This window comes from Kwoniella mangroviensis (assembly GCF_000507465.2).
Source record: "Kwoniella mangroviensis CBS 8507 chromosome 1 map unlocalized Ctg02, whole genome shotgun sequence".
NCBI lineage: Eukaryota > Fungi > Basidiomycota > Tremellomycetes > Tremellales > Cryptococcaceae > Kwoniella > Kwoniella mangrovensis.
Window position 1 is genome coordinate 3,068,143 of NW_027062534.1, and position 25,978 is coordinate 3,094,120.

The 25,978-nt window shown below is 44.8% G+C and overlaps 14 protein-coding genes across 14 annotated transcripts; 10 read left to right on the forward strand and 4 right to left on the reverse strand.

The window, feature by feature from the left end:
- Positions 1-30: 30 nt before the first annotated feature.
- Positions 31-1,315, forward strand: I203_106265 (uncharacterized protein; the record flags this gene model as incomplete). The annotated part of the gene is made up of 4 exons (XM_019148026.1): positions 31-176; positions 233-404; positions 468-771; positions 837-1,315. 4 exons carry the CDS (start codon positions 31-33, stop codon positions 1,313-1,315), a joined length of 1,101 nt encoding a protein of 366 aa, XP_019002944.1.
- Positions 1,316-1,499: 184 nt separating this feature from the next.
- Positions 1,500-3,200, reverse strand: I203_106266 (uncharacterized protein; the record flags this gene model as incomplete). The annotated part of the gene is made up of 6 exons (XM_065517930.1): positions 1,500-1,639; positions 1,711-2,130; positions 2,222-2,297; positions 2,363-2,578; positions 2,700-2,893; positions 2,987-3,200. 6 exons carry the CDS (start codon positions 3,198-3,200, stop codon positions 1,500-1,502), a joined length of 1,260 nt encoding a protein of 419 aa, XP_065373234.1.
- A 472-nt stretch (positions 3,201-3,672) lies between these two features.
- On the reverse strand, positions 3,673-5,039 carry I203_106267 (uncharacterized protein; the record flags this gene model as incomplete). Its single annotated transcript, XM_019148028.1, has 5 exons — positions 3,673-3,870; positions 3,949-4,123; positions 4,246-4,418; positions 4,480-4,607; positions 4,736-5,039. The coding sequence occupies 5 exons, from the start codon at positions 5,037-5,039 to the stop codon at positions 3,673-3,675; spliced, it is 978 nt and encodes a 325-aa protein (XP_019002946.1).
- Positions 5,040-5,454: 415 nt separating this feature from the next.
- I203_106268 (uncharacterized protein) lies at positions 5,455-6,018 on the forward strand (the record flags this gene model as incomplete). Its single annotated transcript, XM_065517931.1, has 3 exons — positions 5,455-5,575; positions 5,648-5,680; positions 5,837-6,018. The coding sequence occupies 3 exons, from the start codon at positions 5,455-5,457 to the stop codon at positions 6,016-6,018; spliced, it is 336 nt and encodes a 111-aa protein (XP_065373235.1).
- A 384-nt stretch (positions 6,019-6,402) lies between these two features.
- On the reverse strand, positions 6,403-7,779 carry I203_106269 (uncharacterized protein; the record flags this gene model as incomplete). The annotated part of the gene is made up of 6 exons (XM_019148030.1): positions 6,403-6,819; positions 7,005-7,112; positions 7,327-7,454; positions 7,522-7,541; positions 7,611-7,647; positions 7,740-7,779. The coding sequence occupies 6 exons, from the start codon at positions 7,777-7,779 to the stop codon at positions 6,403-6,405; spliced, it is 750 nt and encodes a 249-aa protein (XP_019002948.1).
- Positions 7,780-8,127: 348 nt separating this feature from the next.
- I203_106270 (uncharacterized protein) lies at positions 8,128-9,914 on the forward strand (the record flags this gene model as incomplete). Its single annotated transcript, XM_019148031.1, has 4 exons — positions 8,128-8,295; positions 8,361-8,573; positions 8,657-8,845; positions 8,901-9,914. The coding sequence occupies 4 exons, from the start codon at positions 8,128-8,130 to the stop codon at positions 9,912-9,914; spliced, it is 1,584 nt and encodes a 527-aa protein (XP_019002949.1).
- Positions 9,915-10,691: 777 nt separating this feature from the next.
- Positions 10,692-11,861, forward strand: I203_106271 (uncharacterized protein; the record flags this gene model as incomplete). Its single annotated transcript, XM_019148032.2, has 6 exons — positions 10,692-10,820; positions 11,009-11,085; positions 11,181-11,224; positions 11,314-11,423; positions 11,475-11,529; positions 11,590-11,861. The coding sequence occupies 6 exons, from the start codon at positions 10,692-10,694 to the stop codon at positions 11,859-11,861; spliced, it is 687 nt and encodes a 228-aa protein (XP_019002950.2).
- Positions 11,862-11,923: 62 nt separating this feature from the next.
- I203_106272 (uncharacterized protein) lies at positions 11,924-12,404 on the forward strand (the record flags this gene model as incomplete). Its single annotated transcript, XM_019148033.1, has 2 exons — positions 11,924-12,100; positions 12,153-12,404. The coding sequence occupies 2 exons, from the start codon at positions 11,924-11,926 to the stop codon at positions 12,402-12,404; spliced, it is 429 nt and encodes a 142-aa protein (XP_019002951.1).
- Positions 12,405-13,042: 638 nt separating this feature from the next.
- I203_106273 (multiprotein-bridging factor 1) lies at positions 13,043-14,125 on the forward strand (the record flags this gene model as incomplete). Its single annotated transcript, XM_065517932.1, has 6 exons — positions 13,043-13,045; positions 13,184-13,262; positions 13,340-13,402; positions 13,529-13,601; positions 13,731-13,836; positions 13,991-14,125. The coding sequence occupies 6 exons, from the start codon at positions 13,043-13,045 to the stop codon at positions 14,123-14,125; spliced, it is 459 nt and encodes a 152-aa protein (XP_065373236.1).
- Positions 14,126-14,675: 550 nt separating this feature from the next.
- On the forward strand, positions 14,676-17,209 carry I203_106274 (metacaspase-1; the record flags this gene model as incomplete). Its single annotated transcript, XM_019148035.1, has 14 exons — positions 14,676-14,857; positions 14,963-15,177; positions 15,335-15,424; positions 15,538-15,563; positions 15,634-15,715; positions 15,801-15,948; positions 16,009-16,125; positions 16,274-16,333; positions 16,395-16,517; positions 16,586-16,621; positions 16,695-16,806; positions 16,864-16,911; positions 16,988-17,105; positions 17,178-17,209. 14 exons carry the CDS (start codon positions 14,676-14,678, stop codon positions 17,207-17,209), a joined length of 1,389 nt encoding a protein of 462 aa, XP_019002953.1.
- A 379-nt stretch (positions 17,210-17,588) lies between these two features.
- Positions 17,589-20,558, forward strand: I203_106275 (uncharacterized protein; the record flags this gene model as incomplete). The annotated part of the gene is made up of 11 exons (XM_019148036.1): positions 17,589-17,612; positions 17,690-17,847; positions 18,006-18,419; positions 18,511-18,552; positions 18,622-18,711; positions 18,775-19,147; positions 19,202-19,299; positions 19,355-19,566; positions 19,640-20,193; positions 20,274-20,393; positions 20,457-20,558. The coding sequence occupies 11 exons, from the start codon at positions 17,589-17,591 to the stop codon at positions 20,556-20,558; spliced, it is 2,187 nt and encodes a 728-aa protein (XP_019002954.1).
- Positions 20,559-20,714: 156 nt separating this feature from the next.
- Positions 20,715-21,377, reverse strand: I203_106276 (uncharacterized protein; the record flags this gene model as incomplete). Its single annotated transcript, XM_019148037.1, has 3 exons — positions 20,715-20,738; positions 20,852-21,025; positions 21,111-21,377. The coding sequence occupies 3 exons, from the start codon at positions 21,375-21,377 to the stop codon at positions 20,715-20,717; spliced, it is 465 nt and encodes a 154-aa protein (XP_019002955.1).
- A 1,150-nt stretch (positions 21,378-22,527) lies between these two features.
- I203_106277 (uncharacterized protein) lies at positions 22,528-23,544 on the forward strand (the record flags this gene model as incomplete). Its single annotated transcript, XM_019148038.1, has 1 exon — positions 22,528-23,544. One exon carries the CDS (start codon positions 22,528-22,530, stop codon positions 23,542-23,544), a length of 1,017 nt encoding a protein of 338 aa, XP_019002956.1.
- A 1,015-nt stretch (positions 23,545-24,559) lies between these two features.
- Positions 24,560-25,652, forward strand: I203_106278 (uncharacterized protein; the record flags this gene model as incomplete). The annotated part of the gene is made up of 2 exons (XM_019148039.1): positions 24,560-24,566; positions 24,649-25,652. The coding sequence occupies 2 exons, from the start codon at positions 24,560-24,562 to the stop codon at positions 25,650-25,652; spliced, it is 1,011 nt and encodes a 336-aa protein (XP_019002957.1).
- Between the last annotated feature and the right edge of the window lie 326 nt (positions 25,653-25,978).

Here is a 25,978-nt window from a genome sequence, read left to right on the forward strand (position 1 = left end):
TTTTTGCCAGCGATAGGTCTCCCTACAGCAATGAGCGACTCAGAGAAATTGATCTTGTTAGGTACACACGCGACCTCGATCCATTCGGCGATCTTCGATCCGAAAGCCCGTACGCTCAAGAGAGGAGTCAGTACGAATGATTTACCAGCTCAACCAAGTTGGCTTATCAAACATCCGTAAATCTCCCTCAATCCAGTCCGTAGGAGCTATCGCTGACCAACGATGGTGGTAGAAAACATTCCGATCTCATTTTCTCCAATGGATGGGTGGATAACAAATTGATAATCTATCGATTGAAGAGCTCAGATGGGAAATTAGAAAAGGTAGCAGAAGCCAATACGGGTGGTGAAGGACCTACCCATTTTGCAATCTTGCCAGATGGGTCTGAAATCGCTGTAGCCCACGTGAGTTTCCTCTTATAACTATCTCCTCTTGGTCGACTTGAGCTGATCACTCAGCCGAGGTAGTATCGAAGTGGAAGCGTTACTGTGTTACCCCTCGGAGACGATGGGCTATTCGCTGCAGCCTCACCTACACAAGATAGGATATACAAGGGTAATTACTCGCCGAAGAAACACTGGAGACAGGAGGCCGCGCATATGCACCAGGTCGTATTGCTCAACGGGGAGATATTGATTCCCGATTTAGGTTCAAATAAGGTGTATAGGTTCAAATGGGATTCCGAAACTAAGAACTTGAACTTGTTGGATGAGATTCAAGATGGGTTTCAAGATGGTGATGGACCGAGACATCTGGTGGTACATCCTAGCGGTGAGTACAAACAGCTTCCAGATAACGATGAACGTAGTGTGCAATGCTAATATATCTAACATCAGGATCACACCTATACGTCTTAAATGAAGTTGCTGGTGCTTTGACTGTCCATACCCTGCCAGCATCCGGGCCTTCCAAATTAGTCAAGCGATACACAATGCTCCCACCCAATGACGATGGAAGGCGAAGAGAGACGGGAGGTGCTGAGATCGTCCTCTTACCACCTACCAAACCGGATGGTCGAATGCTTCTCATCGCATCCAATAGGGATTCACCCAACGACGAAGATACCTTGGCTTTGTTCTCTGTCTCTCAGACTGATGGTGGAGATGTGATTAGAACCAATGAAGGCTGGCTAGGTGGAGTAGGTAAACATCTCAGGGCTGTCGAGCAAGATCCATCTGGAAGATATGTGCTGGTGGCTGCTAGAGATACAGGTAGGATAGTGGTATTTGAGAGATCAGGGGAGAATGGATTACAATTGAGTGAGGTGGCTAGATTGGAAGGTGTAGAGTCGGTCGTGGTGCCCTTATGGATATAAAATTAGATCGTCGGATGTGCCAACCAAATGTAAGATCCTGTTGTTCAGATGACTAACAAGCCAGTTTGACAAGGACATATACATATGGTTTTCCTATCAAGGCCTACTTACTGTATGGTATGAAGTCGATATCAATCTACAACCCATGAACATCAGACACACTGGGCATGCAGCGCAAAGTCTCTCAATCCGCCTTTGGCTCGATAGGATGCCATTTGTTGAACATATTGTTAGGATCATATCTCGCCTTCAAAGCTTGCAATCTTGGATACTTATCCCCAAAAGCTCTGATCGATCTGTTGTACCCAGTCGGGGTATTGGATTCTGTTTGGAATGACAAGGCAAAGTCCAATGATAAGCACTGATGTTATAAGATGAAATGAGTTCAGACTCACCCCAATTAGCGTATCCATCTTCGTTTTCACCCTTATCCGACGCAGCATTCGCGATCCCCTTAGCATACTTCTTAGCCTTTTCAAAAGGTTGATTACCCAATATGCCATCCCATCCTATTCCGATTAACATATTAATCTGTTCACCCCTGTTGTTGAATGCCATTTCCCCATTGGACCTCTCCATCAACTTAGAGGGATGATGAAATTCTAATATCGTAAAAGTAGATTTACTAAATTCCGGTTCTTTCACACATACATCATGGTATGATTCCCATAGTTTGTGACCTGCTTCTGGATGGGTGATGGGTGAAGGGAATATAGTTCCGTGCCAGTACAGACCTGTACCGTATGGTCGATCATCGTCTATAGCTTGATTGAGTGATAGATAGGGAATCATCTCGGTGGTATCGACAATTGGACCTGAAAAGATCATCCTCAACAAGGATCAGTCTGATTCCGTAAGAAGAGGTTATATCGCATTCGAGAAGTCATAGATGACGATAATACTTACCTAGACCGTAGAACGCTTTATAATGTTTCTTACCATCTTCCTGAGGTCCATTATGGAAACAATGAGCCATGATGACCTGATCAGATCTCACCAGATCAGCACTCCTGCACCTGATCCTAACAAGGGATTGTGAAATCTTACCGGCCCATTACCCATATCTTGGAAAAAGATAAATAACAAGTCTTTCTCTGTCTGCATTTTCAACCATCCTCCCAAAGCTTCGAAGAATTGCACCACTTTCTCTCCAGGGAAATGCAAGTCGGCCGTAAACACTTCTGATCTTTGAGGGTGAAGTCGAAGTGAAAACGAAGGGACGATACCAAAATTACCGCCTCCGCCAAGGATCGCCCAGAACAGCTATGGTATTCAATCACATACAATGTCAAACAATGTCAAACCTCCTACTCCGGTCTAGCCATGAGCATAAAGTCAATATTATTCACACCATCATTCAATAGGACCGTCAGGAATAGCTCACATGGCTGACAGTGCCAGCTACGGAAGCCATCCCATGAGGTGAAGTAGCCAGATCTACGTCTCTCCAAGTTGCTCCTCCGCCTACATGCGCGATCTTCTGCTCGACATCTACAGTAACTTCGTTGAGATACCTTGAGTGGTCAATGACTATTCCACCTGAGGTGGAAGATGCCCCTGAGACACTATGTCCACCGCCTATATCGAGGGACGTATAATTTACGTATCAGCAAAAGGTCGAACAGAGGGTCATGGTACACCTAGTGATAAAACGGTGAGAAGGCGACTGACACTTTACAGCAATCTCGATATTTTCCTCTTTCGCAAAGCTCAGTACAGCCTGTATATCGCCGTCGTCTTTCACAAAAGCAACTAATCCAGCTGGTTTCTGTGCAGTAGCTGCGAATCTCTTGACGGACTGTTTATATCCATCATCAGAAGGAAGTAGGAGATCGCCCTTGTGGGGGCCTTGCAAGGCAGGGTAGGAGGTCAAGTTATCCAACATCTCGTGGACGAGGGCTGGAACAGTAAGATGAGTGAGGCAAGAAGGTCGTGTGTCAGAGTAAAGTCAGTGGGATAAGTGCTGTTGCTGGATATGATAAATTGGACTAATATCTGTAAGATGAACAACATGATTGCTGTAGAGCAAGTGATGACAAGCAATTAGTATATGTAAACCCATTTCAGGATTTCAGGATCAATCAACCAAAGATGAGATGTCTCCAGAGAAACATGAACACACACACACACACCTCTTTGTTTCTTCCCTTTTCATCTGAAGTCCATTCATTCTTTCTCGTATTTCATGAATATGATTAGGATTACAATTGTCATTGGTAGTTGATCCTTTGCTTTACAATCACGTACAGTACAATCAGAAGCTCCTTTCTTCCATTCCCTCCCTTTCGTAGTGGTTGGGAATCTCCGTCAATCCTTTAGTATACAACGGCACACGCTCAAACGTTCCTTCCATAAATTCAGGTGATGAGCTTCACTAATTCCCCTTCATCAATCCTCCACCCTTCCGCCGCTAAGAAGGTAGTTACACTTTCCTCCAAAGCCTTTTTGGCATCTTGCCTTATCCACCTATTAGGCCAGGATGAAGTTGCCTGGGCGAAAGAAAGATGTTTGAGACAATCTTGGATGGACAATATCGATTGAGGACGGAGCGGTATCTAAAACATATCATCATCAATATCCCTTTTCTCTTCACAGGTATGATAATTTCAACATCGGATGGAGTGATGACTCACCATATTGGGTACGGACCATATGAACGAGAAGCTCTTCTGGGTAGGCTGGACCATGATCGTATCCGCCGTGAATATTATACCCGAGACTGGAGTGGGTTTCGTAGGTAGATTATCTTTAGGTGGAGGAGGTTCGGATAGTCTGTCCCAGTAAAGTATGGATGATCCGGGAAAATGACTGAGTGTATACGATGATCAAGTCAGCACGAGTTCAGTGGGATTTACGTCTTACAAAGAGAAATTCTCTCAGGAGTATGGGGTGAACATCAGATTGAGAGATATATTAGACATCACACTCACCCTCCACATTGCACCAACATGATTCCCCTGCCCATTTCTTTCTCCCCTATCCACCAAACCACCTGATCGTCAGGCCGTATGTCGCCTAGACGTTGATACCAATCCTTATCGTCCTCACAGAGATATAAAGGTACTTTGAGGGCTCGAGACCAGGTCAATGAGGTTGAGAAGAACTAAATGCAATAGAGCACGAATTGAAATCATCATTCATGAGCTCACAGGACGGTTACCTACATGAGGATGAGAAATAGCAATCGCTTTTAGAGGTTTGTCGAGCTTGGACAGATGCCCTATCAATGGTAATGATATAAAGGAGGAGCAGTCCCATATATACGACCCTTCGGCTGTTTCGATCAGTGTTGCTATCACAAAGCAGTCATAGAGTCAGCCTCAAGTGCATGGCATGCCTGTCTCATCCACTAGGCAAACGATAGTATAGGCAACAAATCCGTGTTCGACGATAATTATGAAAGATAGAGGAGAGACATACGAGTTTGATTAATCGCAAAAGCAGGTTCACAGCTGATCATCGATATCCTACTATCCTCTTCATCTTTCAACATGATATGTTTCCTGCCACCTTCACCCATCTCAGCTAACGTCGTCCATTCTTGGCCTGAGGAAGGGACGAATTGTCTCGGATCTTCACATATCGCACAGTTCCTCTTGAGCGAGGAAGTCAAAGGGTATTGGGTACCACAGGCTCTGCAAATTGGAAGAAGTGCATCGGACTGGAGTGCTTCGAGGGAGTGTAAGGGGATGGAAGGTGATGGTTCGAGTTCTATGGGTATCATCGTAACTGATAGAGATGAGAAGTGTAAATGAGGTTGACAATTGGCGAAATTCTCTGTTCTCTGTTTGCGTTATTGGCCCTCACGAATTGCATCCTTTCTATCATTGTCGACTGGTCAGACCATGCATTCATTCATTTGCTGAGCATATTCCAAGCTCTTCTCTCTGCTCAATCCTCTGAAGATGTGATGCATACTGTTCATATCCCCTGTGAGCCGCATTCATCCATTCATCCATAAGCTTCCGATGTAAACACACGAAGGTCATAACAGCGCACTATGACGTCAATCGAAATTTACACTATGATTCACCGGCAAACGAAATCCCAAACCATACCATTCTCCATTCATACATATGCTCAGACATTCTACTACTCTTGTTCATCTTCCAACCCAAGAAACAGAAGAACCGGACAACATGTCAACCACTAATAACGCCAACGCCAACGCCTACGCCGCTGGAACAGCATCAGATACCAGACATCCCGTCGTTCCTGGTACTCAAGCCGATGGAAGTGCAGGTGCAAATGCAGGACAAAGTGGGTCAATACTCAATTTTTCCTACAGGGAAATGAGCTCTGAGCTGACAATATGCATTGATCCGATGATAGGCTTAGGAGATAAAGTCAAAGGCGGATGGAATGGTCAGTTTTCCCATTCATGAACGATCAACGAGTCAAGCTGACCCTTATGATTGCATGATCGTAGTTTTCCATGGTCAGTCCGGATGCTATCCTATCGCTCCAGATACCATGATCTCTTTTCAGTATATCTACTGACTCGATATTCACGACACACAGGCGCTGGAGAAGCTATCCGAGGAAACGCCAATTCGTTCATGGATAACGTTGGAGAACAAATCGCAGGTAGAGATCCAGCCACAAGACCCGAGAGTCATTCTGCGGGCGGCCAAAGACCTGCAGGTGTAGCTGCAAGTGGTGCAGATGAGATCCAGAGAGGTGTAGCCGAGTTGAAGAAATAAATATCAAGTGATCAACAGGAATGCAGAGATTCTGTAGCATAGATAATTAAGATAAATGTCATGTATCGCATTGTGAAGAGCTGACCACGGTGGAATCGTAATACACCAAACTAAGAAGCAATTGATTGATCGTTGCAGCAGATGAAGATTTCCTGGCCAAAGCTTGCATGTTGCTTTTATATTCGTACTGAAGTCTATCCTACCATCCTCTTTAAACTTCAAGCACTTTGTTTTTCCGTTGCCTTCCCATCTCATCCACATACTAACCCCTCAACATCTTTCTATAGATCAATCCGCGCTTTCAAATTCCCCATCTCACAACTTCTCTTAGATAGCCTTGGCCTTGGAGAGTTCTGCAAAAGGAACAAGAACCCAAATATCAGTTTACTCTTCCTTCCTCGCATCGAAGAAAATAAGGATGAAATAATTCATCCAAGTATGCAGTGACTCACGTTCAATTTGAGACAAAGCTTCCTCCAACAATTGTTTCTTGAAAGCTGGCTTAGCCAACTCTGATTCAACGTTAGCCTGAACAGTCTTGACAAGAGCGGCTTGTTCGGCCTCTCGTTGTTGTTGTTCGTATCTGACCCAAGAGTCTAAAACGGATTTCAGTTCAGCTTTGACGGCGTTCTCTTGAGCCAACTTGAAGTTCTCGTGTTCGAGGACGTTGGTCTCCTTGGCGACGGCGTACAAGGATTCGGTGAGAGGTACGACATCTTGGAGTTGAGATACAGATGAGATTCGGTCGGTGACAGCTTTGGTGTGTTCGGATCGAGCGGAGTTAAGGATACCTTTGATTCGCTGTGATAAATAATCGAGATGATGGTGGAGAAAGGTTCGTTGACGTGGATCGACATAGGGTTGATCATGAATGATGTGGTACATGAGAGGAGATATTGATTGTTTGTAGATGGCAGATGAATTGAACAATTGACATCAGCTATCGTCTTTCCTACAGCAATGCAGACTTCAAAACCAAAACCCACCTCGATGTGTCCGTTGGCCCATCCAGAGTAAGGAGCACCGATTGAGCTGGCAATAGCACCGAAGATGACTAAGAAACCAACAGCAAGGACGGTCTCTTCGTTGGCAACCTATACAGAGTTCGAGAAGTCAGCGATTCATCCCCAGAGACAATATGTATCCCGTCCCTCCATCGAGCTCAATGAACACGCTCTCCTCCCCTTCATCCACCTTGCGCATCTCTGAACACAATCAACTCCAACAGCCTTTCGTATTCACTTTATTCGTCTTGCTAAATTCTCCATTTTCCTCCGATTCCGTAACATATTGAACCTATCCACTCACGTAGAGTTCAGAGGAGACGGCAGCAGCGGTCAATCCAGTACCTAAGAGGATACCACCGGTCTTGGTGAAGAGGGAAGAAGATGGGACCGAGTTGATGATCTGTTCAGCCTTTTCATCGGGGGTAGGTTCTACAATTTCACATCTAATCAGTCATAACATTCTTTCTTCACATTGGAGGTAGATCTGGATACTAACGAGTAGCGAGGAATCGAACGCTATTCCACCGTTGACAGATATCAGCTCCGGCATAATCCCTTGTAAATAGACAGAGCAGATGATCTTACCTTTGAGCAGCAACTCTGGGAACAGGTCTGGCGAGAGCTACAAATAGGGATAACGGCCGAACACATCCGACATCAGCATCTCCCTTTTCATTCTTCTATCGATCCTTGACTATATGAGCGATTGCTTACCCGCTGTTCGGAGGCTCTTGAGGGCGAGACGAGAGGCCATTTTTGATGATGAAGATGAGTGGGGAGTTATAGGGTTGGTAGACAGGTGAGATGTATAGGATGATATTGGTGTATGATTGGTGTCAACGAGTGCGAGCGTATGGTGAGGGACAGTCCTGAGTGAAAGAACGGAGCGATAGGGTAGGACGAGTGGGTAATTCCGAATATCCGATGAATGTGGCAGTTAGACATTTCAACCTAATTACAGGAAGTGGTCAGTGTGGAAGCGGGTCCATGTTCATCTAGCATCACTATTTAGTCACCGCTCACTCGCTATTGACGACTGTGCTAGCAGCTACATCTTGAAACAAAAACACCACCTTGTCCGGCAGATCCTCGACCATACACCATGTCAGACGAAGAAAGAGGAGATGACCTATTCGGCGATTCCGATAACGAAGCAGGTCTTTCGCGTCAACCTTCACCTGTGGCTTCAGGCTCGAGATCTCCCGCACCTCCTGCTGCTCAGGCTCAGTCACCTGTGAAGACTGAAAGTGGAGATGAAGGTGGTGATTTGGTGAGCTATGTCTGTCTCAGACCCTCGTCATTCTGTAGCTTACAAAGTCCGATTGATTGTGATAGTTCGGAGACGATGACGAAGAGGAGGAGAGAGTGAAAAGAGGTAGAACATCGACTGGTACACCCGCTTCACCACGTCGATCGAGGTCCAGATCAGGATCAGCCAATCCATTAGAATATGAGGAAGAAGATCTAGCGGAGGAGGTGAAGAATGAAGAGAAATGGGCCACGTTACCTATCCCTCAGTGGAATAAGATGAAAGCTACGGATGATAAAGTAGGTTCAACCCAAATCATTAGCTCTTCGCCTCGTCTTCTACCAAACACAAAGCTCATCAATAAATTCGCTTGATGTTATAGGTATGGCACATGAAGCTACCAGCTTATGTAAATATCGAATCTAAACCATACGAACCTGATTTATACAGAGAAGCATTGAACGAAGAGCCGATAGATGGCAAAACAAACCCTGTGGCAGCGAAAAGCAAGATGATCGGCGTGAGGAATACTATCAGATGGAAATGGGTTACAGGAGGTGATGGCAAGCCGGTAAGCTTCTTTGTCTACGTAACCGTTTTCAATTTTAGCTGACTTTCCCATTCAGACTCGCCAAAGTAATGCCAGAATGTTACGTTGGTCCGATGGATCCGTCTCTTTGCAATTGGGTTCGGACCTATTTGACGTCGCCCCATCTCACGGAGCAACTCTTGCTAGACCTCAGGATCCAAAAGCAACACCGGCAAAAGGCTTAGAAGAGAAAGTAGTCAACACCGTATCGTCTACAACGTTCTTAGCTGTTATAGCAAGGGAAGAAACTGTCTTAGTTACCGAACGATCCGTTGCTGGTCAATTGTCCCTCTTACCTACATCTATGGATTCGAAGACTCATTTGGAATTGGTCAAACACGTCGGACAACAGCATGTCAAACATTCACGAATGAAGATGTTAGAAGAGACCGCCAAGGACGAAGAGTCATTACAGCAATTATTACTGAAATCCGCACCGAATAGGGAATTCATCAAGACTGATAAAGACAGAGCGGCTTCGTCAGGTAAAAGAAGAGGAGGTAGAGGTGCAGGTTCAGGATTGGGTAGGACTACTTCGTCGAACTCCCTAGGAGGTACCAAGAGGAGATCAAGAAGATCATACTACTCTGATGAATCCGATGAAGGTTCAGAAGATGATAATGAACCGAGAAGAGTAAGAGATAGATCTATAGGTGGTGGGGCAGGTGGAGATTATGATGAAGATGACGGCTTCGTAGTGGCTGATTCGGATGAGGATGAATATGGTACATCATCAAGGAAGAACAAGAAAAGTAAGAAGAGGAAGACTAGTAAGAGGTATAGCGATGATGAGGATGAAGATGACGTGGATGAAGATGAGGATGATTTAGATGAGATGGAACAGGCTGAAAGAAGGATAGAGGCCAAGGAAAGAGAGAGGAAAAGAGCAAAGACGAGTAACAGTAAGTCGAGTGGAAAATCGAAGAAATCTAGAGATTATGTTGATACGGATGAAGATGAAGATGATGCTGAAGAAGCGGGAGGTGAACAAGATGCAGAAGGGGAAGAGGAAGAGATGGAAATGGATATTGAAAGCGAAGAAGATCAGTGAGCTAGTGTGAGTAGGGTATGGAATTGGGATGGATGACATGCTGAAGGAGCTGTAATAGACATGTTTGTACTCATACATATATATCATCGCACGAAAATAGCTATGCACTATCAGAACCTGTACAGAATTTTGAACAGATGTCCCATCGAAACTGACCCAACGATGATAGCTGACTGACCTCCTCGATACACAAAGGAATATCTTGCGATAAGGTTTTCCTCTCTCCCTTCGCCTTGGTACCCTCAAAGGCTCGTATGACTTCAAGGTCGACAGCTGATTGCTCCTTCCCAATAACAAGTTATACTACTCGATGATGAGGCTTTGAGGGATGATATGAATCCATCGTACTCAATAGGATGTATCTCTTCAGCTCGATACGGAATACGATAGACGGCCAGGATGAGTAGCGCTGATCCCGGACAAGTTCTCTGGATCGTTTGGTCTCTTATTCTCTCTGGGACAAAGAGCTGCGCAAACGACATGACGGTGAGAGAAGAGGAGGGTGTAGGTATACGTACTAACCCCAACCCCAATCAACTAAGAGGTCAATGCGTCAACTCATATCTCAGCTATCTAACCTGATTGTACCCCAAAGGAATCGAGGTATATATACCCCCCTAATCGTATCCGTGTTTAATTATTCTTCTTCTCTGTTCTCTTTCTCTCATGTTCTATTTTCATTTCTCTTTCCTCACTTATACATATACACATCTTCTCGTTCTTCACATTCATACCTGACAATTTGATTAGACCAATCCAATTCTTGGATTATCAAAAATGTCACCCATCCTTCGTAATATCGTAGCTCTCCTACCTTTCTCTTTCACCCTTAACATCAATGATCAGTCTCGATCACCAGAGGCTGACATGAATGTTGATGCAGCCTTTGCGCGATATCATCTCGCTGTAAGTTTAAACTATACCCATTCATCTGATCTTACCTTACTTGTTCTGCACCTCTCTATCTTCAACTCTCACCATACATCTCACGTCAGCTCAACTCTCTCACCACTTCTACATGTCCTGTATCTTTTTAGTCTCTTATCATGCTCAAGATCCCTCTTCATAGTTGCTGACGCCTATCTCTCCTGTAGAAATACTACTATGGTAAAGACTTCTTCGATGGGTTTGACTGGAAGACTTTCGATGACCCAACCCATGGCCGAGTCAAGTACGTGTCCATATCTCAATCTTCACACCACCCTACTATTTTCTTCGGACAAATTGGTGTTTCCGCTGCTTGTCAGGAGCTAATCTAACCTTCAGCTATATCTCCGAAGACGAAGCCAGACGAAGAAACCTTTCTTACGGTAAGCAACTACATCCAAGCTATCACTATCTGGCACAGCTCAATCTACTACTCGACTCCCGTGTTGCCGCTGACAGCGCCATGCAATAGTCTCCGACCATTATACTTTCGTCATGAAAACCGATGCGCATCGTCGAGTTGCACCCGGAGGACGAGGACGAGACTCTGTTCGGATCGAATCGAAAGATACTTTTGATAATGTAAGTGCTTGTCGAGCTTACTTCAGAGCACTCATTAACATAGTACTATAGGGTATCTACATCTTGGACGTACTCCATATGCCGACCGGCTGCGGTACATGGCCGGGTGAGTGATTGCTCTCGCCGTCAAGGATCCAGAATGCTAATTCTATCCTTCCCATCTCAGCCTTCTGGACTTCTACCATCGGTCACTGGCCTGAAGGTGGCGAAATCGACATCATCGAAGGTGTGAACGGTAAAGGTACCAATCAAGGTACACTTCACACCACTCCTGGCTGTACCATGCCACAAAACATGGATGCTACTGGTCAACTCCTCAAAACAGACTGTGCTGTCCATGGCAACGACAACCAAGGATGTGGTGTCAAGGACAAACGATCGGATTCCTTCGGTCCTGCTTTCAACAAGGATCAGGGCGGTTGGAGAGTCCAACCTTGAAGTTGCCTCTTACCTCAGTCAGGCTTACTTGTACATGACTTAGTACATGACTTAGGTATGCCATGCAACGATCTATCACCGGTATCAAGATGTGGTTCTGGCCACGAGACGGTCAGGTACCACCTGACGTTAAGACTGGCCCAGCCAGTGTTGATCCCTCTAAATGGGGCAAACCATTCGCCAATTTCCCCTCGACTCATTGCAACATGAGACAGCACTTCGGTAAACACAGAATTATCGTGAGTCGATCTTGTTTTGAATGAGGAGACGTTGGCTGAAAGTGTCGTATAGCTGAATATTAGCTTGTGCGGGGACTGGGCAGGAGCCGTCTACAACCAACAAGGATGTCCTGGAACATGCGCGACACATGTCGACAACGATCCGGCCGCTTTCCGAGAGGCTTACTGGAAGATCAGAGGGTTGAGGGTCTACGCTGATAACGCTCGAGAGTTAGACTACGAAGGTGATGGATTTGAACTTGAGTATGAAGGAGAGAATGATTATTCTGTCAACGATGAGGTCGTATACTTTGATGAGTACTAGAGCAGAGAGGTCAGGTGGTGATTGATGGAAAGTCGATAAGTACCTGATGACAGTTAATGATGGAAATGAATCTATGATCTCATGTCGAAAATATACATCAAATGGAGCGCGTCCATTGCTGAGGGCCAGCCTAAGGTAAAAAAAATGGTCAAGTGAGCCCGCTCATGTTGATCTTGGACATAGTCCATTACTGTCTAATTGTCCTCTTTGTCCTCTCGGTGTATGGTAGACGCGTTGACGAATGACTTCCCGCCCCGTACCCTCCTTCATACAAGAGCAAAGCACTGCGGCCATCTTCTTGTGTTACAACGGTGAACAGAATGGACCCCATAGAGTAAATACTTTGCTAGCAATTCGATCCAGACTATGCTGTTCTCTTAGATCGACGGATCCGAGAGAGGTGCCACAACCACGTGTTCCTGAGATTAAGTTCGTCATAGGAAAGTCACTAGAAACCACCATCGCCACCTGCACACGAGTCAAAGTCATTCCATCATTTGCATTTCCATTCATCTCCATCTCCTCTTCGATCTGCATACTATTATAAGAACCGGATAATAGCTTGTCATATAGCTCAAAGAACCGCATCTGTCACTCGCATTTATCACCTGTACTTAACAAATCAAAAATCAATCAATATGGTAGGTCTAATTCTACCCGTCCTTTCTGGTAAACTCAGCTTCAGGTGCTAATTCTGGATGTATATCACCTCCTCTTCACCTCCTTTCCGTCTCCTACGTATACCATCTGATTGATGCTACAATCTTCCGCTTATATAGTCTGGCTGGGACGACAAACCTCAAATCATCGGATTCAAACAACAACGACCTACTGTCGCTAAAGGCTCTGCTTTGAACTGTGAGCTACATGTCCGAATATACTGTACCACATTCTGTTGATGTCAGAAATTAACGGCCACTTTTTTATATGCTCAGCCGCCCAACGATCGGGTTTGGTAGTTTCTTCAGAATCGAAAGGTGCTGGACAGAACCACGGACGTGAGTATCATCCTTCATTGCCTATAGCTTGTATCGTGCAAACTACGGCACTTCCCTCTGTACCCTTTGTACATCATCTTTGCCCCGTATCGTATGGTACGCTGATTATTCATTATGCGCACGTAGCTGCCGATCACCAACGTATCGCCAAGCTCGATAGGGATGATGCACCTAAACCACCCGAAAAAATTGGAGTTGAGTGAGTTGGTGTTTCGATAGTCCATCGCCTCTTGATATATCACAGATTCCTTCCTCTCTTCTTGTCTTCTCGTCTTGCAATATTTGGATATTGGAATCAGTGCTGATGATGTTACATCACCCATTGCAGTGTCGGTAAAGCAGTGGCAACAGCTAGAATGGCAATCAAGAATCAAGATGGAAAGTCTATGACTCAAAAGGAATTAGCTACTGCTGTTAATGCCCAACCTTCAGCTGTAAGTGCAACATCCCTTCCACTCCTACTCTGTATCTACTTTCTCCTCCTATATACATATATCCTTCAACTGGGATTCATATCTTTTTTAAGTCCACTGATGTCATGTCATTCGCGTTCCCGTTTCAATACTGATTCCCCTATCTCCCTAACAGATCACAGACTTGGAAGCTGGCCGAGCGATACCCGATCAACAACTGCTTGCTAAGCTCGAGAGGAAATTGAATATCAAACTTCGAGGTGCGAAGGCTACTATCGGTGCACCTCTGCACCCACCTAAGAAGAAGTAAATTAAACGTGTATGCGATCGGGACGGATGGGATGGCACGTCGTAGAGGATGAATCATTATTTGTCGGTTCGGGCATCTGGATCCGAAAATTATCAGGCATCCGTCAGGGTAGGAGGTAGAAGGTAGATACAAAATGAAAAAGCAATATGTCATCTGCATGCATCGTCAATATACATGTACCGTCTGTCGAATGACGTTGCAATTACCCTTGCATTCGATGGTATTTGCTGTTAGTTGAATATATTTTGCTATGTGGGGTTTCGATTCGCCAAGAGGCAGTCTGAGTCATATGTCCGAGTCCGCGCTGTGATGATCTAATCGTCGTTCCTTCATCCCTCCCTCCTTTATCTTCCCTCTGTTTCTCATCTCACAGCTTTGGCTTTATCTACAGTGATCCTTGCCACCGCTCGATCAATTAGACAACAATATAAGATACTGATACATGACATCATATCACTAAAACTACCATCTAATATCTACATATACATACACATATACCGTAGAACACTGTAATTTCCTATCCCACTATTGTATATCAAACACCCCAGCAATGTCTTGGAACCAATATCCCGGTGGTGGTCATCATCAACAAGGTAATGGAAATGGTGGCTATGGATACGCTCCTCCTCCACCTCAACAAGGAGGATATGGATATGCCCCGCCTCCCCCTCTAGGAGGAGGATACGGTGGACCGCCTGGTGGTGGATGGGGTGGACCTCCTCCTCAAATGGGGTGAGTACGATCTACCGTTTACAATTCCAACACCGCTCGACCTTCCGCCTATGTCATGGATATACTTGCGAGTTGATACTGACTTGGTTTTGCTTGATCGCTTAGGTATGCACCTCCCCAACAAGAGTACAACAATTATAACAGACCTCCCCCACCTCAACAGCATTACTCTGGTGGACAGGGAGGTTGGATCCCACCTACTGGTGCACCCCCCGAACATAATTATCATCAGACCGGTGCTGGATACATGCCCCCCTCTGGACCGCCCCAAAGTGGAGCATATAATAATGCTTATGGGAATAATGGGAATAGGGCACCAGGTGAGTCAGTTTGATGGCGATGTGGTTCCTCTTATCTTCCCACAACTCTCCATGGTATCCTATGAACATCGTCAAGAGGATCGATTGATCCAATTAATGCGAAGGATAAAAGCACAAGATAGGTGGAAGCTAATATTTTGAATGGTTTGTGTTCCAGTGCGACCACCTACTCAAACTCAGCATTATGGTCCACAACTTCATGGTCAGAATGGCCAGAACGCTCAGCCTTACTTCCAATATTCGCAATGTGAGTGAACAATATATATATATATATCTGATCTTTCCCTGTCGATTGCCTTTTCGTTGTTGCATGATGCATGATTTTACGCTGATGATCGTTTCCAATCCTTCGTCTTACAGGTACTGGTAGGAGAAAAGCATTATGCGTAAGCCTTCCCTCCATCTCTTGATTATTGACAATTTCAAGAAGCTCATATCGGGCTTGTAACGAAACAGATCGGTATCAACTACATTGGCACTTCTCAAGCTCTAGCGGGATGTATCAACGATGCTCATAATGTACAGAAATTCTTGATTGGTTAGTTTCAATCCGTGCAAGTCCAAATGGTCGTGCAATACTTCCGATAACATATTGACAATTGGGTTACCCTTCGGGTGCACAGAGCGATACAACTACAAAGCAGAAGATATCGTCATGTTAACAGATGACGCTAGAAACTCAAGACAAATTCCCACCAGAAATAACATCATCCAGGCTTGTCAATGGCTGGTTCAAGGTGCTCAACCGAACGATGCTTTGTTCTTCCACTAGTGAGTAACACGTATCCGATTGTCATCGCATCATTTATTGAATTTATTTGGTCTATGCAGCTCCGGTCATGGTGGTCAGACCAAAGATCTGGATGGTGATGAGGACGATGGATATGATGAGGTGATTTATCCTTTGGACCATCAACAGGCGGGTCATATCGTTGATGATGAACGTGAGTGATCTTAAGGTGATGTGATGAACACTACGAAATGATGCTGATTGATAACTATTTTCCCATCAATTGAATAGTGTATGTACATAATCGACCACAATTACTACATAGACTCCGGCAATAGCTGACAGTAATCCTGTTTCCGTCCTCAGACATCATCTACTGGTCAGACCTCTTCCTGCAGGATGTAGACTCACTGCCATCTTCGACTCGTCAGTTGATCTGTTCCACCTGAGCGCGAACGTATCAGCTGATGATATGTACTACCCACAGCTGTCACTCTGGTTCATGCCTCGATTTACCATACATCTACTCCACGGAAGGTACCATCAAAGAACCCAACCTTCTTGCTGAAGCCGGACAAGGATTGCTGGGTGCAGGGATGAGTTATCTCAAGTGAGTAGAGATTCTTCGGGTATCCATCGTTTCCTTCATTTTGCTGACCGTTCCATTGTAATATATAGGGGTGACACTGGAGGTATGCTTAAAGGTCTCATGGGGTGAGTGTCCATTCCGTTTGTACTGCTCAATGGTCTTGGCGCAGAACTGACCTACGTTCGGATTCTCTCATAGCATCGGTAAAAATCTTGTCAACCAGAACTCGGACGCACGGAAGAAGACGCAAGAGACTAAGACTAGTCCTGCTGATGTCATCATGTGGTCCGGTTGTAAGGACTCACAAACTGTGAGCTAACCCTCTCCTTTCTGTCGAAGGCATCTCAGCTGACGTGCCATTTTGTAGTCCGCTGACACCCAAGAAGCCGGTAAAGCGACTGGGGCGATGTCATATGTGAGTATCGATCCGCCATATGAGCTGGATTCTCATGTATTTTGGCGAGGTTCAGCTTACAAATGGATGAATTTAGGCGTTCATCGCTTCGCTGACTAAATACCCTCAACAAAGTTATGTTCAATTGTTAAACACCATCAGAGATGAGTTGAAAGGCAGGTATAGTCAGAAACCACAACTATCTGCTTCTCATCGTGAGTGTTGCATTGGAAACTCGTGTGATTCGGGATCCCTAGCTGATGATGGTTATTTGATGCGAAATCTAGCTATGGATACCAACCTCTTGTTCATCGCGTAAGGTGCAGTAGCCTTCGGACATTCCATCAGTACGATGTATATGATTGTTCGCATTTGTAGAATGATGGAATGGGTCTCGTGAGGTATCCTCATCCGGCGTGTATATTGCTGGGTTATATCAGTATCTCCATACAAATTGTAGCTGTTCTTTCTTTTTGAATAATATTGAAATGATGAATACCCTTAGTGAGATGTGATTGATCTCGGTGTATGAGCCTGATGATTTCTGCTGTCACCGGATCCGAGATCTGAACGAGTGAATTGTCAGCCAGACTGAAAACTGAAATCTACCATGCCAGTGATTGCATATCTGATCCTTTTACATCGTCCATCTCTAGTGATACAATCATACCTGTATCAAAGGCGGCAGTTCTCACAAGATGGCCAAAATAGCTTCAGACATCGTGAGTAGAGTCAAACCAAAGCCTACAAACGACAAGACAATCTGGATGTTGATCTTTCCACAATATCTAATCTGTAGCGAAAGACTTTCCCTAAAACGGACGAAGTGGTCGTTTCGTACATTGCTGGATTAGTAGATGACGAAGATGAAGAGGTAGAGGATATAGTCGGTATGACTAGAGGGATGTTGGATAATATCGGAGAAGGGTCGAAGGATGCAAAGGTCTTGGATGATTTGTGAGTTGGAAGTTTATTAATTTATATCTGGACATGTATCCTACCATACCTTCGACAGTGTCAGGAATCATCACTCAATATCCCATCCACACCCATTCATATCACAAGGTGTGATGCAACTTGAACTTTGCGACTGACGCTTGTCCTGTTTGTCTCAGTATGGCTCGACTTCTTGCCTATCTTGAATCCCAATCATCAAAGAGAATCCGAAAATCCAACGTAGCTACCAAACTTGATAAATCCGTTCATATGCGTTCGCAAGCAATGTCAGCGACCATCGCCATGTCCGGTAAAGTAGATCTCGAATCTAACACCAAGGGTCAAGCGTCCCGTGTCGATCTCAACAAGTTAGCAAAGGCAGAAGCCAAGTTGAAAGCGAAGATTGAGAAGAGATCAAAGAGAGATTTATACCAAGGTTCAAAATTGATCGAACAGCTCAATAAGAATAAACAATCTTATGAGGAGATGTACATGAAGGTGAACCCTCTGGACTTGAGTGGAGCAGCTAAAGGGAAGAGTAAAGATATACATCTTAATAATATTGATGTGTCTTTCGCATCCAACAGAATTCTGTGAGTACTGTTTCTACCCTGTGTCGAGTCGGTATATTACGGGGTTACTGGGTGGAGGACCAGAGCTGACGCGTGATTCATGCGTCGATAGGGCTGGAGCTACTCTTACGATGGCTCATGGAAGACGATACGGGTAAGTTGGATTTGACATTTTAGATAAACATACAAGGCAGATGACAGTACTGACCGAAATCATTTGCAGTCTTATCGGTCGAAATGGTATCGGTAAATCTACTTTACTTCGACATTTGGCCTTGAGAGAAGTGCCTATCCCTACGCATATCTCAGTCCTGTAAGTTCAGCTAGATACACATGTTATGCACCAATGTACAAGCTAACCCTGAATCCTACATAGCTACGTCGAACAAGAAATCAGTGGAGATGCCACTACCGCATTGGAATCGGTACTCCAAGCAGATGTATGGCGACACAAGTATATCACAGAAGAGAAAGAGCTGAATGAGAAATTGAATCAACTTGAGAAATTAACCCCAGCAGAAGAAGAGAAAGAACAAATTGAAAGGGAGAAGGAAGATATCTTGACTAGGATAGGAGAAGTACAGAAGACTTTGGTAGATATGGAAGCTGAGACGGGTCCTGCAAGGGCTGGTCTGTTATTGGCTGGTCTAGGATTCTCGGAAGAAGACCAAAAGAAGGCTACCAATTCGTTCTCTGGTGGTTGGAGGATGAGGTTGGCTCTTGCTAGAGCATTGTTTGTCAAACCTGATGTGGGTGATTTCACCAATATTCCCGAGTCAAGCTGACTTAGATGTCTCGAACAGCTCCTTATGTTGGATGAACCTTCCAACATGTTGGATCTGAATGCCATTGCTTGGCTTGAAGAGTATCTGCAAACTTGGCAATCTACTCTGCTGGTCGTGTGAGTGATAATATGGATAGGTTTGAGCCCGATGCTAATTGTTCCCCTACCTCAGCTCGCACGACAGAGCGTTCCTCGATCACGTTGCTACCGATATCATCCATCAACACTCGCAACGACTCGACTACTACAAGGGTAACTTCTCTCAGTTCTATGCTACCAAGATCGATAGAGCCAAGAATCAAAAGAAGGAGTATGAAACTCAGTTGGCGTACCGACAACATCTTCAAGCTTACATCGACAGGTGGAGATACAATGCTAACAGAGGTGAGTTCGTCATCTAGCTGCTCGTCTCACCCTTTGTGAAATCAGGTCAGCTGAATACTTCGTGTTTTTGTAGCCGCACAAGCTCAATCGAAGATTAAGATCCTCGAGAAATTGCCAGAACTCGAACCGCCTGAACAAGACGATTCCGAATCGTTCAAATTCCCTGATCCTGAGAAAATCTCTCCTCCCCTTCTACAGCTTGACGAGGCTACCTTTGGTTACACACCTGAGAAGATCATCTTGAAGAATGTAAATATCGACGTACAGATGGATAGTCGAATAGCAGTCATCGGTCCTAACGGTGCTGGTAAATCAACCATGATCAAACTTCTTACTGGGGACTTGCAACCTATAACCGGCAGAGCCAACCATAATTCCAGATGTAGGATATCATACTTTACTCAGCATTTCGTCAATCAATTAGATATGAATGTCTCCCCGGTGGCTTTCCTCCAATCGAAATTCCCAGGTAAAATTGAACAGGAATACCGATCTCATCTAGGTTCATTCGGTATAACTGGTTTAACGGGTTTACAAAAGATTGACACATTATCTGGAGGTCAGAAAGCGAGAGTGGCATTCGCCGTTTTGAGTATGCAAAAACCACATATCTTGTTATTGGATGAGGTGAGTTCAAGACCATGATTATTCTTGTGTGTGATGTGGAGGATTTGAGATGGCTGATATGTTGTTGATGATGTTTGTAGCCTTCCAATCACTTGGATATTGAAGGTATTGATGCGCTCATTGAAGCTATCAAGGTGTTTAAGGGAGGTGTTATTTCCATTTCGCACGATGAGAGATTCATCACTAGTACTTCCAATCAGGTGAGTCATGATTTCCTTCTTCCCCCGAATTTGTTTGATACTAATTGATGGTACTTCTTATAGCTCTGGGTATGCGCTGATGGTAAAGTGACTAAATTCCTGGGAGACGTAGAGAGTTATAAGAAGATTGTCACGGAGGAGTTGCAAGCTAAGTTGCGACCTTAGTAGATATCAGGGATTTATGCTTGTGCGAAGTGCGAGACGCGGTGTGCGTCAGGTTAATTCAAGCATGTTATGTATCGGACAGCTTTCATGCACTGGCTGGACCCGCTTGAATTGATTACATGACACGAGCATAATACATATTGCTGTACACAATATTCACGTCCAAGGGGGTCTATCGGACTGCAAAACAGCATATATTGTCGTTGCATCCTAACCCTTAGAATTTGTCCTTTTGTGTTAAATTGATCAGCATTAATCGATTGCTTCATCTACTTCAATGCAGAAACACTTACAGAATCAGGCAAGGGAACATCCTCAACCTTCTTCCAAATACTCTCATCTCTCTCTAAAACCTTATCACACCATACTCTACCTATCTCTGGATGAGTGCCTCTCAAGAAAGGTTGGTCCTTGATGAATGTGTATTCAGCTTGATCGTCAGAAAGGGCTTTACATTTAGCTTGACACTGCAAATGACATTACAACGCAAGTTAGCAAGAGATGAACGATATCACCATAGCTCATTCATCGATCGAGTAGTGTGTGACATACGGATAACTTCAAACTGATCGAATCACCATCATCTCCAAAGATAACATAATCGAATTTAGCAGGATCTTGATAATCGATACCTTCTTTGGTACAACTGTTAGAGGTGGATGTTGGAGCTTTGATTGTATCCCCACTCGAGAGGGTTCTGCCTGTACCGTCGGAGAAGGTGATCTTGGTATCGGATAATTGTTGTACTTTCATGGCTGATACGGCCAAGCTGAATATGGTTAACATACCCAAGACGGTAGAAGATTGAGTCGAGAGCATCTTAGATAAGTAGTTACTCGTTAGTTAGCTTGCATGATATGTATTTACAGGAGATCGAAATGTTATTGCTAGATCAATTGTCACAGTATTGTCTATTGCACTGGGATGGTCTCCTGAGTTTGTGACACAAGATAAATCAGCAATTTATATCGTATTGAAATCACGTTACGACCGATTGATCTACTCCAACCAGGCTCAAAGGAGACTATTCATCCCATCGTGCTCCGTTTATCATTTTCCCCGAGGTAAGGAAAATTGATAGAAAAAGGAAGGAATTTGGAAATGCTGTGCTGTAGATGTCACAGTATAGACATTCACTCTCATCACCCTGATAACCAATTGCGCACTTAAGCAGATGTGTATTTTACGTCGAAGTGCTGAAACTCGACGTTCCAAGATGATGCCGGGGCTATCTTCCCAGAGGATTATCGAATGTAAGGATGTGTTGAGCTGATCCACCAAAAAGAATTCATCGTCTTCCCCGTGTGATGTCAGTCGGTATTGTCTTATGCCTTCGAGCGTGACGATAAAAGTCTAGATCAATCAATCCCAATATAAGGCTGTGATTTGAGAGCGGGCTTCATCAACAGGCTTCCAAGAATGTCTGCATACATGAAGGGAGGATCCCAACTCGTCGAGGCAGTGTAGGTCCATTTTATTGTACATAAAAGAGAGGAGTGCAAAGTTTTTTCTCCACTATTATTTTGCCTTGTTGGGTCTTTGAAATGACGTTATCCCCCTCCTTTCGTTCGCCACCCCCAACTTTCTTTTGTGATATCTTTCACAGCAGGTTCTAGTCCTTTTTGAATCCGAAAGGATGATCGCAGAGGCGCCAGCACCTCAGACGAGTGTCTAATCTCCGACGACACACATACAAGGTATAAAAGGGGACGATTACGATGAGTAGCTGCTATACATTCCCACGCCTCCAAGATTTCGACACCTATCCTACACACTTACACGACTACTATACAGGTCACCATCCAGCCACAAGCTCTGCATCAACCAATAAAGGCACAAGACCAAACACCCTAGTATCCCCAGTGAGTGTCAGAACCCATTACCTGCCCCTTCTTGACTTCTTTCGCTCATGGAAGCGCCCTGACATGAAGCTGACGAGATGCGGGCGTCAGTGACGACCGAGGACCACATGTCAGGTCAGTTATCAGATCTTCAGCCTGATAGCACGGGCTCCTTTGTTGTGCAATCCGCATCCTTCCCCGAACCTGTCGCAGTATCGGTTGGAGGCAAGTACAATCCACGGGAAGACCGGACTAAGTTTGAAGGAAAGTATGATCGATGGGCTGTCGGCTTCTTGCCAGAGAGTCGAATGTCTGAGCTTCAATCGACTTACTCCGATACTGTTAATTCTATTAGAAAAGATGAAGACCAGCTCAAGGGGCCTATCTCTGTCATCGGTGCTCTTTCTGATGTAGTCCAATCTCAAACCGCACTCGGAAGTCTCGGCGATAGGCCTTCTATCAGTTTTGTTCAAGGTGACAAGCTCGTCAAAGTGGGTTATCCTTACGGCAGAAGTGAGACCGATGGGCGGGGGTCTGTTGCACTCATTGGAACTACGATCACACGACTGGATGATACAAGCCAATTCTTTCAAGAAGGTTCCAACCGATTTGACGCCGCACAATTCAGACGTATCTTGTCAAATTACAAGCCAACTGACAAAGACTTTGGTGGATCAACAGCGAGCAAACTCCCCTTTCTACGAGAAGTATTAAATTCTACAAGGGTTCATCGACCTCAAGGACTGATCTCTTTGAGGGATCGACTCAGTCAACCATCTTCAGCTGGAGCATGGGGCTACCGCAGAGCCCCATACGGGGAATACGAGGAGTTCCTGATCGAATACCTGCCGAACGACCCTGTAGATACAACACAAGATCCGTTAGTTCGAATGATCGATGGTCGAAGACCCATCGAGGTACCCCAAACAGGGCTACCTGGAGCTGTAAATACAGCTCATAATCTTCTTACCACTCTGCTACAAAATGGATGTGTAGCGGCTAAGATCGATCTGCCCACGCAGGACGGTTACACTGTTGATGTCGAACAGATCAGCCAAGATGGGAGGTACAGAATCAGTGCAACTGATTACAGGACCAGTGGCTCACAAATCAGCAGTGCTGTGTCTCATTTGCTTCCAGGATAAACGGAAAGCCGCGACAACGACCCTCGGGATCACCTTCTCCTACTGTATTACTCATTTTTAAGTCCTATCTTCCGCTATGAGTCTCTCACACAAATGTTCTACGAATGCATATCTCCGTCATGCTTATCGCGAGGGGAGTGTACGATTTGGCAGCTTGAGCAGGAGTTCCGAATCAGACTTTTGGGGATTTGCATCTAGAATGTCATTCCTCAGATTCTTTCAGATGACTGAACAGTACAAGGTCATCCCCATTCCGAGGGTTGTCGGGCTGAAATGCAGGCTATTTCACAGATTCGGATCCTTGAGTCGTTGAGAGTTTGGCGGAAGCTCTATAGCGGCACAACCTCGCGATGTTTTTCACCTCGACCAGGTCAAAGTAGAGGAATACTGTACAGCCGACTGTATGTATGCATGCTTGAATGGGCGAAGAGTAGTGCCACAGGACCAGGACGTTACAAATTACCTAAGTCAACTGCCACCAACCAACACAATACCACTCAATCTCGTTTCTCCATCTCCATTGAACATAACTCAAACTAATTCTCTGTCTTACCATCATCAATGACTTATTAAGAGCTGTTATAATGAGGCGGAAAGCCCAACCCCTCGAGGCAATGTAGCTCTCTTTGACTGGGCACATTCGTGGGCCGTGCAAAGTGTTGTCATCAGGAATGTACTTATTCTGTCTCGCTGTGCTTTGTACACTGACGTATGTCACTCCATTAATACCATTGACAGATCCTTCCTATCCTCCATTCATTGGGTCTGGCTATCTGTCTTGGCCTTACAAGCAAGGTCTGGCCATAGGCAAGACACAAAGGATCGGAGCAGAAGCTCAAGCAGTGACTGACCTTTCTTGTGGTCTCCGCCAATAGAAATACAAGGTATATAAGAAGACTTCCCTCAGCAGAAGCTTTCTGACAATTTCTTATCCCCAACAATCAAAGATTTCCCTAAACACCATACCACGTCTGACATACCAGATCCAATCGTCCACTAGATCGAATCAATTAGCATGGACAGTGAGTCGCACTTGGCTCTTCTCATTATTTTCATTCGTCAGATGAAGTGCCCCAACATAAAGCTGATGCGACGTGATATTAGTGTCTACCAGCATCAATAGGTCATCTCGACCTCCAAGATTCAGGCCTACGCCTATACAATCCATTCTAAGCGACACTTCTAAGTGCACGTCTTCCTCCGAACCTCTGACGGTATCTATAGGAGGTAAGTATATCGCATTAGAAGACAAGTATAAGAATGAAGGACCGTCGGATAGATGGGCTGTAGGATTCCTACCCGAAAGTCAAATGACAAATGATCATCCAGTGTACTCAGCTACAATCAAAACTATTGCAGGAGACGAAAGTGAATTGGAAACCCCTGTTTCTGTCATAAGTGCTTTGTCACGCATCATGCAGGCACAGTTTAACCACAAATGTTGTTATATCATGCCATCCATCAGTTTCGTTCAGGGTGACAAGCTTATCAAGATAGGCTATCCATATAGTCCAGCTGATGGGGTTGCGCAAAGTAGTATCGCACTCATCGGCGCAACCATCACCCGAATGCAACACTCAGGCCAAACAATTGCCGAAATTAGGGACCGATTCGATGCCCCTCAATTTGAACGTATTTGGAGAAAATATCCGGGTGCTCAGGAAGGCTTTGATGGTTCGAATTCGAAACAAATTTCTTCTTTGCAAGATGCCTTACGATCGGATGACGCGGATCCGCAAAATACACCTGCATTGAAGGACTGTCTCGATGCATGGTCTCTAGCCACCGTGAGCTATGACCGCAAAAGTAGAGATGGAAAGCACGATGAATATTCAATCGAATATCTACCTTCGAATACTGGAGCTTTCATCGATGATTGGAAACTGAACCGATTCGACAGACGGAAAACCACTGAAGACACTGAAACAAGGCTGATGCGAGCTACAAAAACAGCTACAAGTCTCCTTGCTACATTATTGCACAACGAATGCACAGACGCCAAGATCGACCTCTACACAGAGGAAGAATTCGGTGTTCGAGTTATTCAGAGCAGTAATCCGGAATCATGTAGGATCAGTTTGACTGATTACAATTCCAGTCGTCAATAAGTGGTATATACACCCTTTAGAAAACAGTACAGTAAAGGGAGAAAAGAACAGGTTCTTATCTTAGTCTCAACTCTCTTGCTAAAGGTTTATGCAGAACCTGCTATAACATTATACATATCATTGATTATACTACCGAAGTATTGTAACCAGTCATGAATGTTTTTCTTGATGTGCAGTACTGTGGAGGAACGGTAGATTGACAGTCTATCTCTGTGCGGTTGCTGTGTAGAGAGGAGAGATGATAAGGAGAAAGCGCCACAAGTCCAAGTATTTACGTAAACAACTCGCCACCACACAATAACGCTCAATGCGACAGCTACTCAAGT